Here is a 16,742-nt window from a genome sequence, read left to right as displayed (position 1 = left end):
GGAGAGGTGACCCTGCTGGGACATTATACAGTAATGGAGGGGTCTGGTGATGACTGGAGAGGTGACACTGCTGGGACATTATACAGTAATGGAGGGGTCTGGTGATGACTGGAGAGGTGACCCTGCTGGGACATTATACAGTAATGGAGGGGTCTGGTGATGACTGGAGAGGTGACACTGCTGGGACATTATACAGTAATGGAGGAGTCTGGTGATGACTGGAGAGGTGACACTGCTGGGACATTATACAGTAATGGAGGGGTCTGGTGATGACTGGAGAGGTGACCCTGCTGGGACATTATACAGTAATGGAGGGGTCTGGTGATGACTGGAGAGGTGACACTGCTGGGACATTATACAGTAATGGAGGGGTCTGGTGATGACTAGAGAGGTGACACTGCTGGGACATTATACAGTAATGGAGGGGTCTGGTGATGACTGGAGAGGGGACACTGCTGGGACATTATACAGTAATGGAGGGGTCTGGTGATGACTGGAGAGGTGACACTGCTGGGACATTATACAGTAATGGAGGGGTCTGGTGATGACTGGAGAGGTGACACTGCTGGGAATGCTGGGACATTATACAGTAATGGAGGGGTCTGGTGATGACTGGAGAGGTGACACTACTGGGAATGCTGGGACATTATACAGTAATGGAGGGGTCTGGTGATGACTGGAGAGGTGACACTGCTGGGAATGCTGGGACATTATACAGTAATGGAGGGGTCTGGTGATGACTGGAGAGGTGACACTGCTGGGACATTATACAGTAATGGAGGGGTCTGGTGATGACTGGAGAGGTGACACTGCTGGGACATTATACAGTAATGGAGGGGTCTGGTGATGACTGGAGAGGTGACACTGCTGGGACATTGTACAGTAATGGAGGGGTCTGGTGATGACTGGAGAGGTGACACTGCTGGGAATGCTGGGACATTATACAGTAACACCACTGGAGGGGTCGGGGTGATGACTGTATCATTATGTGTCAGGTTCCTATAAGGTGTCAGGACGTGGCGGTCTACTTCTCCATGGAGGAGTGGGAGTATGTAGAAGGACACAAGGATCAGTACAAGGATCAGGTTATGATGGAGGATCAGCAGCCCCTCACATCACCAGGTAATAGACATGACTATATAAACATGTCCTCTCATTATTTGTATGTAAAGAATGAATTCAGTCTCTGTATGTGTTCCCTACAGTGAGATCCAGTAAGAGAACAGCACTAGAGAGGTGTCCCCGTTCTCTTCTTCCACAGGATGATCAGGTAGATGGAGATATTCCCTAAGATCTGTAGAAGGGCTGTGAAGCTCCTGTGGTCAGTCCCCTCACCCTCCATGACTCCTCATCTATAACATCCCACGTGACTTCTACGGTCTGATGACTTTTACAATATTCCTTCCACATCTTATGAATCAGGGTGAAGATCCGAACAATATTAATGCTCCAGAGACAGATGTGAGCGATGATGAGCAGTATAAGGAGGATATTCCTACAGGGAAAGATCTGATCTATATTAATGCTACAAACATAAACGAAGAAGAAGAGACAGATGTGAGCAGTGATGAGCAGTATAAGGAGGACATTCCTACAGAGAAAGATCTGATCTATAGTAATACCACAGACTTAAGGGAAGAAGAAGAGACAGATGTGAGCAGTGATGATCAGTATGAGAAGGACATTCCTACAGAGAAAGATCTGATCTATAGTAATAAGACAGACTTAAGGGAAGGAGAAGAAAAGACAGATGTGAGCAGTGATGAGCAGTATCAGAAGGACATTCCTACAGAGAAAGATCTGATCTATAGTAATACCACAGACTTAAGGGAAGAAGAAGAAGAGACAAATATGAGCAGTGATGAGCAGTATAAGGAAGACATTCCTACAGGTAACCACCCAGGTGAGTAGTAGCCACTAATTGCAGAGAACAGTCACAGATTCTGCTCAGTCACCGACTGTAATAATTTTTTATGGAATTTTTTAAAGGGGTACTCCGATGAATAACAATTCTTTTTAGTAGCAAACGTATACATTTTATTGTAAAATCGAAAGATTGCATAAAAAGGAAACAGTTCGGGACGCAACCCGAATAAAATAGAAAGTAATAAAACTCTGTAACAAACAGTGGGCATGCAATGTCAGCTTACATATAGAGCAGCACATATACAAGAGAACAAAATTGTCAGTGCGTAGAGAATAATACAGAGTAAAGGTATACCTAACATCAGGACAATAGGACGAAGACATCCAGGGGGACCACAAACAATCAAAATGAGCAACCACATCGTCTCTGATAGCATTGTCACATTCGACTAGTTGACACATTCGACTACCCTGTCGAGAGACAGGGAAGGAGATTTCCTATTTCCCGCCACGTGGATTCTAGCAGCCATAAGAATAAATTGAGCTAAGCGTAACAATTTATGGGGCACGACTAAGAAGGCAGAAGGTTGGATGAAGCGGGCAAGCAAATCCAGTGACTTCCCTGAGAAAAGAGATCACGGATGACCAAAATCTCCTAATCAATGGACATGACCACCAGGTATGATGCATAGTACCAAGGTGGGAGCAGCCTCGGAAGCACAGTGGCGAGGAAGGAGGAAAGATCCTATTCAGTCTTGTAGGGACATAATAGGCTCGATGTAGAATTTTGAGAGATGTCTCCGTAAGAGACCTGCCAACTACCCCTACTGAGGGAGGTACAGCATGAGTGCCATACAGTGAGCGGTAGGGATGTGCGAAAGGCAGCCTCCCATTGTAACATAAATGTCAACTAAACATAAGACGGAGGTGCATTCATGTGGCTATAGAGCACCGAGAGTAACCCTTTACGGGTGGGAGAGTACAGCACTAAGCGTTCAAATCTAGAAAGAGGAGAGGAGGGGTGCAGAGAGGGTAAGAAGAGAAGAAAAGAGAAGACCTGATGTATCCTGAGGCATTCTGACTCCGGAGGATGGTAGCGAGACCGAAATTCCTCCAGTGTCAGAAGGCGACCCCTGAGGAGGAAGGCATAATAAGTCAACCGTTTCTGAGATGACCACCAGGAAAAGCCCAGGAGAGAAGGACGGGTTCCCCAATAAAGGAGTTAAAGGTGAAGAGAGAGACGAAAGTGGAAATGGACCAATCACCACAGAGAAAGAGAATACAAAGTGAGAAGAGCAGAGGAGGGAACGTAGTGGGAGAGAGGACCACAGGAGTGCAGGAAAGGTATGAGGCAGGAGCAGAGTGGATTCCAGGTGAACCCATATGGGAGTATCAGAGGGTGCAAAAGAACAGGCCAGCTGGCTCAATCGGGCAGCATAGTAATATTTAAGAAAGTTAGGGACAGAAAGACCACCTAGGCTCTTGTGGTAATGCATAATAGTGGAAGGAATCCTTGGACGTTTCTGTCACCAAATGAAGGAGGAGACTTCAAATTACAGTTTCCTGAGCTCGGCAGATGGGACCGGGATCAGCAGGGTCCGAAACAAATAAAGGAGTTTCGGCAAAATAACCATTTTCACAGTAGACACCCTGCTGACCAAGGGCAGATAAGGGACATCCCAGGAGCACATATCCGAACGGAGAGAACGGTACATTGGCAGGTAGTTAGCAGAATAGAGTTGGGAGATAGAAGGAGTAAGGGACAGGCCAAGATAAGAAAGGGTGGGGGCAGGGGCAGGCAAGTCGAAGTTGAGACAGATCAGCTTCTGAGTGTGTGAATGTTGCAGAAAAGGGTTTCAGAATCGAGGCATTGACCATCAGTCCAGAAAAGTGAGAGAAATCAGAGAGTAGACGGAAAAGGTTATGGAGGGAGGTTAGAGGGCGGGTAAGAGAGAGAAGGATGTCGTCAGCAAAAAGGCACGCCTTGTAGTTCGAGGAGCCAATCGCAGCACCAGTAACATCAGGGGAAGAGCGGATGAGAGTCGCCAGGGGCTCCATGGCTAAAGCAAACAAGGCAGGTGACAAGGAATAACAATTCTTTTTAATCAACTGGTGCTAGAAAGTTATTCAGAATTGTAAATTACTTCTATTTACAAATCTTAACCCTTCCAGTACTTACCGTGTTTCTCTTATATTAATTTTAGTCACAAAAAACACACTAGGGTTTATTTTCAGGGTAGGGCTTATTTATTTACGGTATGTACCTTGAACAACATGGGGGGCTGTAGCAGTGTGGAGGATGGGGGGCTGTAGCAGTGTGGAGGATGGGGGGCTGCAGGAGTGTGGAGAATGGGGGGCTGGAGCAGTGTGGAGGATGGGGGGCTGGAGCAGTGTGGAGGATGGGGGGCTGGAGCAGTGTGGAGGATGGGGGGCTGTAGCAGTGTGGAGGATGGGGGAGGGGCTGCAGGAGTGTGGAGGATGGGGGGCTGTAGCAGTGTGGAGGATGGGGGGCTGTAGCAGTGTGGAGGATGGGGGGCTGTAGCAGTGTGGAGGATGGGGGGCTGTAGCAGTGTGGAGGATGGGTGGCTGTAGCAGTGTGGAGGATGCCGCATCCCCCCTATCTTCCACATTCCTGCAGCCCCCCCATCCTCCACACTCCTGCAGCACCCCATCCTCCACACTGCTACAGCACCCCATCCTCCACACTCCTGCAGCCCCCCCCATCTTCCACACTCCTGCAGCCCCCCATCCTCCACAATGCTACAGCACCCCATCCTCCACACTCCTACAGCCCCCCATCCTCCCTTTCCTCCGTCGTCCTCCACACTCCTACGGGGCCCCCCACCCCTCTGCCATTATAAAGTACAGTACACATTTTATCCCCAGCGGAGACCAGAACTTACCCACCTTCATACGGTAGAGTCCGCAACTTGTACTGTAAGGAAGCTGCAGCTCTCGGCGGCGGGATCTCCTTCTGTTGCTTAGCAGCAGGGGGCAGGGACACGTCCGTGACGGCGGCCGTGCATATGCGCGGACGTTTTAAAGCGACAGCGTCCCTGCCCCAGCTCATTTACGGTAACTTGCCGCGGGACCAGCCAAATGGGGGGGGGGGGGGGGTCTGCGGGCATTACTGGCGGCCGCGGTCTGGATCTAGACCGCGGTCCGCCAGTTGATTACCCCTGGCCACGGTATCAGCTGCTGTATGCTCCACAGTGAGTTGTGTAGTTCTTTTCAGTCTCACCACACTGCTCTGCTGACACCTCTGTCCATGTCAGGAACTGTCCGGAGCAGGATTGGTTTGCTATGGGGAATTGCTCCTGCTCAGGAAAGTTCCTGACACTGACAGAGATATTAGCAGAGAGCATTGTGGTCAGACTGCAAAGAACTACACAACAAAAAGAACATACAGCAGCTATCGGCGATGTCCGGTATTAGCCTCAGGTCCTGGTTGCTGACAGAAACCGAGACCCACCGGGTATGAAGCGCGCTCAACTCCTGAGTGCACTTCACATAACTGAAGCCGGCAATGGACGTAAATATATGTCTATTGTGGTTAAGGTTCCCGGTTTAGGTTGTATTAGGTTGTATTGTGTCTGTAGTCAGTGACTGTGTTATGCAGCTGTCCTCACTCTGTATACATCATGCTGTGCTGAATGGGATTTTGTCATAGACTTCCATGGTCTGTACTTACACTGTACAGCTCTTTACTCACTTTTTATTAAAATAAGTTTAAATAAAAATAAAATAAAAAACGGAGTAAAAGATAACACTATGTTATACATATCGATCGTACCAACCTGATCTATGAGGAGAACAAGTCAATTTTACGGCACATAACATGATTGCTAGGACTCTGTCACTGCCGGGACTCTGCTATTTATACAGCCTGTCTATGGTCGGCTCTAATGGATCAATGCAGTAAATACTGTACTGATCTGTATGAGCAATCCAATGACTGCTCATACAAGTCCTATAGAGGGACCAAACATTTCAAAGATGTTTTTAAAAATGTAAACTAACCCCTTTCAATAATTTTAATATTTTTGTTGTAATTTTTTTTTTAAAGTAGTAAAGTGTAACAAAAACTATACACATTAGATATCGCTGTGATTGTATGGACCGGACTTATATTTAATGCACAGTTAATACAATGTAAGATCGGTCCCACAAAAAAAAAGCTCTTAAACCCAGTGTAGAAGGAAAAATAAGAGTTATGGCTATGAGGAGAGGAGGGGAAAAAGAAAACACGATAGCTTAAATTTTTTGGGTTGTTAAGGGGTTAATACTGATAATAAAATCTGTGTTATTCTCTGCAGATTCTTGTAGCAGGAGATCAGAGGAGAATCTTATATCTTCAGATTATAAAGCAGATGATGATATCACACAAGATACATATGAAGAACATTCCATTATCCCAGATACACCCTCAGCCCTTCACAGCCAAGATCTGTCATCTCATCCTTATATACAGGTCCTGTCTTCTCAGTCATCACAGGATGTTCAGCAAAATAAAAGTCACAGAAGGGGTGTTGGACATCAACCAGCTCATACAGGAAAGAAACCATATTCATGCTCAGAATGTGGAAAATGTTTTACTCAGAAATCAAGTCTTGTAGTACATCAGAGAACTCACACAGGAGAGAAGCCATTTTCATGTTCAGAATGTGGAAAGTGTTTTACTGAGAAATCAAGTCTTGTTAAACATAAACGAGCTCATACAGGGGAGAAACCATATTTATGTGCAGAATGTGGGAAATGTTTTACTGAGAAATCAAAGCTTGTTCGACATCAAAGAACTCACACAGGAGTAAAGCCATTTTCATGCTCAGAATGTAGAAAATGTTTTACTCAGCATTCACATCTTGTTACACATCAAAGAACTCACAGAGATGAGAAGCCATTTTCATGTTCAGAATGTGGAAAATGTTATAATAAGAAATCAGGTCTTGTTCAGCATCAAAGAACTCACACAGGGGAGATGCCATTTTCATGCTCAGAATGTAGAAAATGTTTTACTGGCAAATCAAATCTTTTTACACATCAAAGAACTCACACAGGGGAGAAACCATATTCATGTTCAAAATGTGGGAAATGTTTTACTGAGAAATGCCGTCTTGTTAAACATAAACGAATTCACACAGGGGAGAAACCACATTCATGTTCAGAATGTGGGAAATGTTTTACTGAGAGATCCAGTCTTGTTAAACATAAACGAACTCACACAGGGGAGAAACCATATTCATGTTCAGAATGTGGGAAATATTTTTCTGACAAAACAAATCTTGTTCAACATCAAAGAACTCACACAGGGGAGAAGCCATTTTCATGCTCAGAGTGTGGGAAATGTTTTACTCAGCAATCACATCTTGTTACACATCAAAGAACTCACACAGGAGAGAAGCCATTTTGCTGTGCTGAGTGTGGAAAATGTTTTACTGTGAAATCAAGTCTTGTTAGACATCAAAGAACTCACACAAGGGAGAAGCCAATTCAGAGCAATTAATGATGCAGATAACACATCTATATATTAACCATGTACATAGGATATCTGACATTTATATATATATCATATACTGCATCTCCAAACTTGTTACCAAATGTTAATAAAAGTTTTCTTTCTTATATTATTTATTATTCTTATATTCATCTCCGCACACTGGACTTATAATAAATGTAATAATGTCCCTGACGGGGGCGTGGTCTGCATGGCTGCCTGAGCGGACGTGCCTTGAGGGAGCTCCTGCCATCCTGGATTAATATCCTTAAATTTCGTCAATATCCTGCTGCAATAGGGGCTCTGGCCCCTCTTTCGCACCCCCCTGCACCTGGGGACACCTGACGGGAGCATCCTTTCCCCCCCCTCTCTGCAAATAGAGGGTAGTGGATCCTGCGGGGAGTAGGCCGCAAGGCCGCGTGCTTACCTGGCTGCTGCTGACCGGGGGAGGAGATCCATGGACGCTGCTGGAGGTCTGTTGCTGAAGGACGCTGCTGGAGGACCGTATCCCTGCATACCGCCGCTGGTGGTGAGGACTACGCCGCCTGCCCGTGTTGCAGCAGTGTGGCGCAGAGAACATAGCTGCTGTGGCCTGTAGTGTGCGCCCGCCATCTTGAGCGCACGGAGCCTGTGTTCCGCCTCTCTGTGGGGCGTTGAGCAGTTGGCGTGTCGCGGGACGCCTGCGACACGATCCTGTATGACCGCCGGTGCATGAGGGAGCTGGAGTGGCGGTGAGAGTGAGCCGCGGAACGGGGGTGACGGAGGCTGCCTTGAAACGGTACTGTGCTGTCCCCACCTGGAGTGCCTGGTTGTGGGTGGTCCTGGCCGTTGAGGAGACTGCTGGGGAATAAGAGGTGCCTGGGGAGATTGCTTGTTCCTGGGGCCCCTGGCTTTGAAACTTCCCTAACTTGCTGGAGCCTTGCCTGCACTGTGGCTGGGGAACATTAACCCTCAGCTGACTACCTCTATGGGACCTCCTGTGTGAATCCTATTACATCTGCTGTGTGCCTGCTATAAACCTCATACCAGGCTGTATGGACTGAGCATATTTGACTTCATACCCTGCTAGTTCTACTGTGGGACTGTGTAGCTGCATACTTTCTTCTGTTCATCATATTCTGTTGGGCTCCCTGTCTACTGGAACACATGGCTACTAATAAATGGAAAAGTAAATATAAAGACGGGTATGGCCCTTCTCAGCAGGGACCCAAGGTGTCTGTCGGCCAAAGGAATAACTTGACACTAAAGCAGGAAGTAGCGGCTAGATTAGAGAAATTCGCACTGCGGCCTCCCTCGCCTGATTCTCCTGACAAGAGGAGTTCTCTACTCCCCATGGAAGTGATGGGGACCCCCTCAGATCACCTGGAGGACTATGATGCTCTTTTACATAACTCTGGGCCGGCCTTGCTGGTGTCCTTGCCCGGGACTCCCCCTGCCCTGACAGTTGCGGCGGCTGCCGCTTCGCCTGCTCCCCCTGCTGAACCTACTCTGGCTGTTGTTCTGGCTGAGATTCAAAGGTGCAATTTAACGCTGGTCCAATTAACTACACAGGTGGGAACGGTACAATCGGACATTTCACTCATCCGTCATGATTTGCAGAAGGTGGCGGATCGCACTTCCGCAGTGGAGGGCCGTGTAAGTGATGTGGAGGATGCGGTGGTCCCCTTAGTTCGATACTTCACTAGACATGATCAGGACATTACATTTCTAAAAGCTAAGACTGATGACTTGGAGAATAGGCTGCGCAGAAATAACGTGAGAATTGTGGGACTTCCTGAAAAATGTGAGGGGCGTTCTCCTACTGAGTATGTGGAATCTTGGCTAAAGGAAGTTTTTGGGGCAGATGGTTTGACCCCGCTGTTTGCAGTGGAACGTGCCCACCGAGTTCCTACTAGACCCTTCCCGCCGAGAGGTCCGCCAAGATCTATGCTGGTGAAGCTGCTGCATTATAGAGACCGTGACATTATCTTGAGACTTGCCAGGGAAAGGCAACCTATCACTGTGGATGGATGTGTCCTCTCATTTTTTTCCGATTTCTCAGCGGAGGTGCAAAAAAAGCGTGCCTCCTTTCTAGATGTTAAAAAACAGCTGCGTGTGTTGGATGTTCAATACTCTATGCTGTATCCGGCAAGGCTACGAGTGGTGGCTATGGGCTCCACCCATTTCTTTGAGAGTGTGGAGATGGATGTTCGCTGGCTCGACTCCCATGAGTCACAGTTGCACCAACGGGCCCGTAGAGGCTCACCGGGGCCTGCTCCTGATTGAACTGCATGACCTCCTCTGAACTGTTCTTTCCTACCTGAATTGGATCACTGTTGATTGTTCATTGTTCTATTTGCATAATTGATACTTAATTTTTCTATTTAGGTAGCGCACTGAACTGTGGGTTATGTGGGTTATGATGCTTGTTCTTCCTAATATGGGTGCTATTACATTAGGGGGGGGGGGGGGTGGGTACCTGTTATCCTTGGGGGGGTTAAACCCCCTGTTGCTTATATTAAGATTGTCTTTTTACTGTTTTATTGCAGGATTGCTCTCACTGTTACTGGGTTATGTTTGGCGGGCAGTTGGCTTTCTTGCTGTATATTCTCACTCTAGTCTGTATACATGATGTCAGTGTACCATGGGGTGTGAGTTGCTGTGGCGTGGTCGGGAGTGTGTTGCCGACTGGAGTGGATGTATTAGCGCCCCCTGATGCCGCATGCCGCGGTGTTGTGTGTGTTTGCGCTGTTTTGTTGTATGGTTCTGGGTGTTTGTTTTGTTTGTTGTCCGTCTCTTCTTCCCATTTGCTGCATTTTTTACTTTACTTTGTGATGGGTGTGTGTCGGCCTCCTCTGGGCCTTTTTGATTCCCTATGTTCTGATATTCTTTTTCTGATGTGATGGCTGTGGTTAATGTTATATGATGGAATGTACGTGGCCTTGGTGATGTGACTAAAAGGTGTGCTGTTTTCAATTCAGTGAGACGGTTTCAGCCTGCCATATTGTGCCTTACTGAGACCCATCTGACTACGGGCACTACTGCGGTCCTCCATAGAGCTTGGGTCGGTCACTCTCTGCATTCTAGATATTCTTCCCATGCTAGGGGGGTCAGTGTTCTGATTCACAGATCGCTTCCCTTCCGGGATGTTTCCTCAGTTGTGGATCCGGATGGGCGGTTTGTATGTTTGGTTTGTGAGATGTCCCATCGCATGTTAATTATAGTATGTGTGTATATTCCCCCACCGTATGATGGTGCGGTTTTGCAGCTTATTTTATCAATAGTGTCAGGGTTCCCTGTGGCCCCCATATTGATGTGTGGGGATTTTAACAAGTAATGGATGTCTCCTTAGACAGATTTTGGGGTGCGAGTCCTTCCCCTCAGTCTAGGCCAACTAGTCTAGCTAGAATGCTAAGTGAAGTTGCCCTGTTAGATTTGTGGAGGCATCGGAATCCTTGTGTTCACCAGTACTCTTGTTATTTGGCTACCCACGGGACTCTTTCTAGAATAGATATGGCAATTGGCCGTGAGGACATAGTGGGTATGGTGGGAGAGGTGGAATACCTGGCGAGGGGTTTGTCGGATCATTCTCCTATTAGATTACAATTACTGATGCATGGAGGGTTGGGAGGTGAGCGCCCACTGTGGAGGCTGAATCCTTTCTGGTTACAAGTGTTAACTACGGAGGAGATTATATGTGCAGAACTAAGGAGTTTTCTTGAACTCAATTCCGGAACGGCCGCGGTCTCCATAGTATGGGACTCCCTTAAGGCGTTCTTACGGGGGCTTTTTATCAGAGATATTAGTACTCACAAGTCCTTTACTAGAGATAAGGGAAATAAGTTGGGTGCAGCGGTTGTTACAGCCGAAGCTGCTTATATCTTGACCCCTACTCTGGAACTTCAGGAGGATTGGTTACAGGCTCAGACTGCTTACAATGACTATTTAGTGGAGACTGCAGAGCATAAAAGATTCTTTACTAAACAGAGGTACTTTGAATGTGGTGAGGGAACAGGTAAACTGCTGGCATCTATAGCTCGTGCACAGCAAGGTGCTACATTTATTGGATGCCTGAGAGACGGTCGGGGGAGGGAGGTCACGGAAGATAGGGACATATTGCGGGTAATGGTGGATTTTTATAAGGATGCATATTCGTCCAGGACTACTTGCTCCGCAGAGGCCTTGGGGGAATATGTTAGCCAGGTACGACTGCCCTCACTTTCTCCGGAGCAGAGGGATGGATTAGATTCGCCCCTCTCTCTGGAGGAATTGGAACTCGCATTGAAAGATGCGGCTAATGAGAAATCCCCGGGCCCTGATGGTCTGCCGAGTGAGGTGTACAAACGTTTCCAGGGTGTACTTCTACCTCAGCTGTTGCGGGTATTCGAGTCAGCGGTGGAGGAGGGTGCTTTGCCCAGCTCCATGATGGAGGCAATTGTTGTGCTCCTTCCTAAACCTGGAAAGGACCTATTGAATGCCGGGTCTTATAGACCTATATCTCTTTTACTGATGTGAAACTGCTGGCCCGGGTGCTTGCTAACAGATTGGCTGGGGTGGTTTTATCGCTAATACACGGGGATCAGACGGGCTTCATGCTGGGTAAGTCTACTGTGGATAATATACGACTGGTCTACCTTAATCTACAGATGACGCAGGAGGGGACTGGGGCTAGGTCACTGGTCTCATTGGACGCTGCCAAAGCGTTTGACAGTGTGGAATGGGATTACTTGTGGACAGTCATGGAGAGGATGGGATTTGGTCCAAGATTCCTGTCTTATGTTAAATTGTTATATCGATGTCCAGTTGCTAGATTGAGAGTCAATGGTCACTTGTCTGACTCCTTCCCACTGCAGCGGGGTACGCGACAGGGGTGCCCCTTGTCGCCACTGCTCTTTGCATTGGCTATCGAGCCCTTAGCTTGTCTCATCCGAACTGCATCAAATGTGAGTGGATTTAAGTATGGCTCTATGGAGGAGCAGATAGCCTTGTATGCGGATGACATGTTGCTATTTTTGGGTGATACTGCCCCATCATTGGCCCCGGTTATGTCTATTATTTCTCAATTTGGCTCTCACTCCGGTTTGCTAATTAATTGGGATAAATCTGTCTTAATGCCCCTGGACCCTTTGCCGGATATCCCGCAGATCTCTATCTCTCAGTTGCAGGTAGTGAATAGTTTCAAATATCTTGGTGTATATATTACTCCGTTTCTGCATGATTATATTCCTAGGAACCTGATCCCTATTCTGGACAGGAGCTCTCAGAAGGTAACCGTTTGGTGTAAGTTACCGGTTTCAGTGGTCAGTAGAACTAATCTGGCTAAGATGATACTGATGCCGCAGTTACTTTATATTTTGCAAAACTCCCCCGTGTGGATTCCGATGTCATACTTCATACGTATACGAGATTATTTAGGCGGCTAGTGTGGGGAGGGAGTTCGGCTAGGATAAGGCTGGAGACACTACAGAGAGGTAAGACTTCAGGTGGATTGGCTCTGCCTAATCCGTGGTTGTATTTTATAGCTTCTCAATTGCATCAAATTAGGGGATGGGCGGGTTTGGATACGCTGGGACCTACTGGGCGACTATTTATGGCCAAACATGGGGGGCGAGTTCCTATACATTTGCTGGAGATTGGAGCCCTGACTAGACCTCCTGACTCCTCTCCCACTACTGTCTTATTGTGCAAGCTTTGGGGCCGCACGCGTAAATTGCTTGGCATTACTGGATGCACTAAATATACCCCGTTGTGGCGAAACCCTGGCTTGTCTGTATTTTTCTCTTTTTCGGACGCCAGTTTTTGAGAGAGGAAGGGATTGTGTAGTCTGGACCATTTGGTTACTCAGGAAGGGGTTAGATCTTTTGGGGACTTACAGGAGGAGTTTCTTTGCCGCACTCTGCATTTTATAGGTATCTACAACTCAGACATGTTTATGAAACGCAAGGTAGATCCCGCTCCACTCTAATAATGTCTTAGACTCGGTTGTATTGAAAAGAGATTCGGCTGGGGTCATTTCCCGGATATATATAGTGAATTGTTAAGCTTTCATCTTGAACACTTTCCCCTGACTGTTCGAGGTAGGTGGGAGAGAGATCTTGGGGAGTTGACAGACGAAGAGTGGTCTACTGCTCTGGCGCTCAGCGTTTCCCGTCTTGACGTCTATTTTCGGTCTCAGATCATAAAATCCATTTTTCTATATGAGAAGTCGTCAATATCTCAGCGTCCCCCGGGTTCAGTAAACATCGGTGTAATTCTTTTCCTTTTCTTTGTCCTCCCCGGGGTATAAAATCCCTAGAGATCTGATCACATCTGGTACAAGATCTCTTTACTTCACACTTTGCGCCATTATTACACGGATTGAAGACCCAGTTACACGCTCGTAAATTCCTATATATGTCGTGGATTGGAAGGAGAAAGGTTCTTAAATCTTATATTTACCAATAATATTTTATATTTTTACAGTCCGTCCCTATCATAGTACGGAATTGTTATTTTTCTTCTATCCGATGGTTATTTAGTAATTTTGTTATGATTCAGAAGAGACCACGTGTCCCGTATAGACGCTCACCCTGAAGACATTAGACGGCGGTTTTGTGTTTCCGGATTTACACACTTATTATAAAGCTTTTCCTTCGTCTGGATTATTAGAGCTCGTTCGCTCTTCTTTTTCTCATCCTCCCCTTTATATTCCTCCTCATGTGGATATGGAATTCTCCTCAGTCCCTCCTTCTATAGGGCCCATTTTGTGGCCCCCGCACTCCTCCTTGGCCTCTCTAGTTCTTTCCTCTTTTATATATAACTTTGTCGGTATTACGAGACTGCTCTACGACTGATTCTGATTTCCCTTCTCCCCTAACCCCACTTTCTTTACTCCCTATGGTTATTACTAAACACATTGGGAGACATTCATCAATTTTGGTGTAGTAGGTAGATGTTTTTTTGTAGATCGTTTTGATTGGTCTACATTTGGTGCAATTGCACCAAATTTCCCATACTTGTGCAAGCCACATGATAAATTTTGTGCAAAGTTCTAAATCTCCACACAGTTCTATCTGTACACCTGAGCTGCACCTCACAGGAAAAGTGGACACAGGGATTTTTTTTCTATTGCTTTGAGGCCAGGATTCCATTAAGCTTTTTGTCCACCAGCAAAATGACTGTTTCTACACATCAGCAAAAACACAAGAAAAACTGCCAAAATACAGGAAAAAGCTGTGACGCCACAAAAACTGTCACAGCTTTTTCCTGTGTTTTGGCAGTTTTTCTTGTGTTTTTGCTGATGTGTAGAAACAGTCATTTTTGTACCCTGTGGCAATTTTTCACTGCCTTCAGGTATCACTCCATGGGTTGGATGTTGAGCACCCGGTCCACAGAGTTTAAGGAGTGATGTATAGTATACACATATATAGGGTGCAGAGCATCACTACTTACCTCCGCTGACTGTATAGTATACAGGGGTGCATAGTGTACCCATGTATACTATACAGGAGCCTAGCAAGGAAAGTGTTAACCCGTGCTGCTGCTGAGCAGTTATGGGTTAAGTCTTTGTGCGCTATGCTGTATATAAAACAATCTATAAATGACTGTATGTTATGATTCGGCTAGCTGGATGTGGATCCTCTGTGTCAGTGAGGGATTGGCGTGGACCGTGTCGGTGGACCGGTTCTAGGGTTGCTACTGGTTTTCACCAGAGCCCGCAGCAAAGCGGGATGGTCTTGCTGCGGCGGTAGCAACCAGGTCATATCCACCGGCAACGGCTCAACCTCGCTAACTGCTGAGAAGGCGTGGGACAGAAGGACTAGGCAGAAGCAAGGTCAGACGTAGCAGAAGGTCGGGGCAGGCGGCAAGGTTCGTAGTCAATAGTAATAGCAGGAGGTCAGGAACACAGTTATGGTAAACAGAGTAGTAGCTTTCTTTAGGCACAAAGGCAACAAGATCCGGCAAGGAAGTGCAGGGGAAGTGAGGTTATATGGAAAGGGAGCTGGTGGAAGCTAATCAGACTGATTGGGCCAGGCACCAATCACTGGTGCACTGGCCCTTTAAATCTTAGAGAGCTGGCGCGCGCGCGCCAGAACATGATAGCCAGGTCCGGGACGGGTAAGTGGCTTGGGATGCGATTCGCGAGCGGGGCGCGTCCCGCTATGCGAATCGCATCCCCATCGTGAATGTCAGTGCAGCGCTCCCGGTCAGTGGGTCCGACCGGGGCGTTGCATAGAGGAGAACGCCGCGAGTGCTCCGGGGAGGAGCAGGGACCCGGAGCGCTCGGCGTAACACTGTATATACAAGATACAGTAGGCACACGTCAAAAAATGGAGGCTCCCAGGGCAGAACGCCAAAAATGTACTAACCTTTTTTTTGTATTTTTTCTTTTCTTCTCATTTCAGATACTTAAATACGGAGGACTACGTCAGATTTGGTGGATTGCAACGATGACCAGTGTTTTTTTTTTTTAATTTTCAATGTGTTGTGTTTTTATAATTTTCAGGCTTAGTAGTAGAAGCCATCTTATAGACGGAATCCATTACTAATCTGGGGCTTAGCGTTAGCCACAAAAAACAGCTAGTTGTAACCTCCAATTATAACCCCACCGGGCCAGGGGTGCTGAAAAGAGCAGGTACCAACAGGCCTGGAGCATCAAAAATGGTGCTCCTGGGCATAGGCGGTAACAGGATGTCATTATTTAGGCTGGGGAGGGCCAGTAACAGTGGTCCTCGCCCACCCTGGTAACATCAGGCTGTTGATGTTTGGTTGGTATCTGGCTGATACTGAAAATATGGGGAACCACACACGTTCTTTATTTATGTATATATAAAAAAAAATCGCATAGGGTTCCCCCCATTTTCAGCAAATAATATTAATTGCAGCAGTGCTCATGCCCCTCATGACATCACGCAAGACTTTAGCGGTGGCCGCCATAACATAACTGGCGCTGCACGCCATGCTGGACTTCTCAATCACTTGTAATTCCGCCATCTTGCTGCTCTCACTAACTTCCGGTGGTCTGAAGAGGTCTGGCTGTGTGCTGCTTCTTATAATGGGCTGCGGCAAGATGGCTGCCGGCCGGAAACACGTCAGCACTGCACCCTCTTCATTCGCCCCCTGGGCAACAGGGGGCTGGCCCTTTAGGTTCCACCTCAGATTCGGCACAGAGTCCTGGCTTACACGTCCAGCGGCAAGATGCAGACTTTCGCGGGCATTCTTCGCAGGCTTTTCTCCAACTCCAATAACCCGTGCAGGTACCGGGCATTTTGTATAAGGCAGCATGGCTTCTGTTCGCACTTTGCACATGACGGACACAGAGTTTGGACTTTCACAGTGGCAGACAATACACTTTTCTCCTACCCCTCTATTTCACAAGTGTTTTCACAAACAGAGACCCGCACAATACTGGCGCAATTTTTGT

At 47.1% G+C, this 16,742-nt stretch overlaps 1 protein-coding gene across 2 annotated transcripts in view; it reads left to right on the top strand.

The window, feature by feature from the left end:
- Window positions 1-7,470, top strand: part of LOC130338142 (zinc finger protein 436-like) — a 40,995-nt gene extending 33,525 nt beyond the window's left edge. For both annotated transcript variants that reach the window (XM_056553970.1, XM_056553971.1), the window contains exons 5-7: window positions 1,206-1,270; window positions 1,423-1,903; window positions 6,183-7,470. In XM_056553970.1, the coding sequence (XP_056409945.1) occupies window positions 1,206-1,270; window positions 1,423-1,903; window positions 6,183-7,369 (1,733 nt within the window). In that variant the 3' untranslated portion in view covers window positions 7,370-7,470. The remainder of the gene's footprint in view (window positions 1-1,205; window positions 1,271-1,422; window positions 1,904-6,182) is intronic.
- The last annotated feature ends 9,272 nt before the right edge of the window (window positions 7,471-16,742 follow it).

The sequence above is a fragment of the Hyla sarda genome, unplaced genomic scaffold (genome assembly GCF_029499605.1).
Source record: "Hyla sarda isolate aHylSar1 unplaced genomic scaffold, aHylSar1.hap1 scaffold_514, whole genome shotgun sequence".
Classification (NCBI taxonomy): domain Eukaryota; kingdom Metazoa; phylum Chordata; class Amphibia; order Anura; family Hylidae; genus Hyla; species Hyla sarda.
Note: the sequence above shows the minus strand (reverse complement) of the source record. Positions and strands in the feature narration are given on the sequence as shown.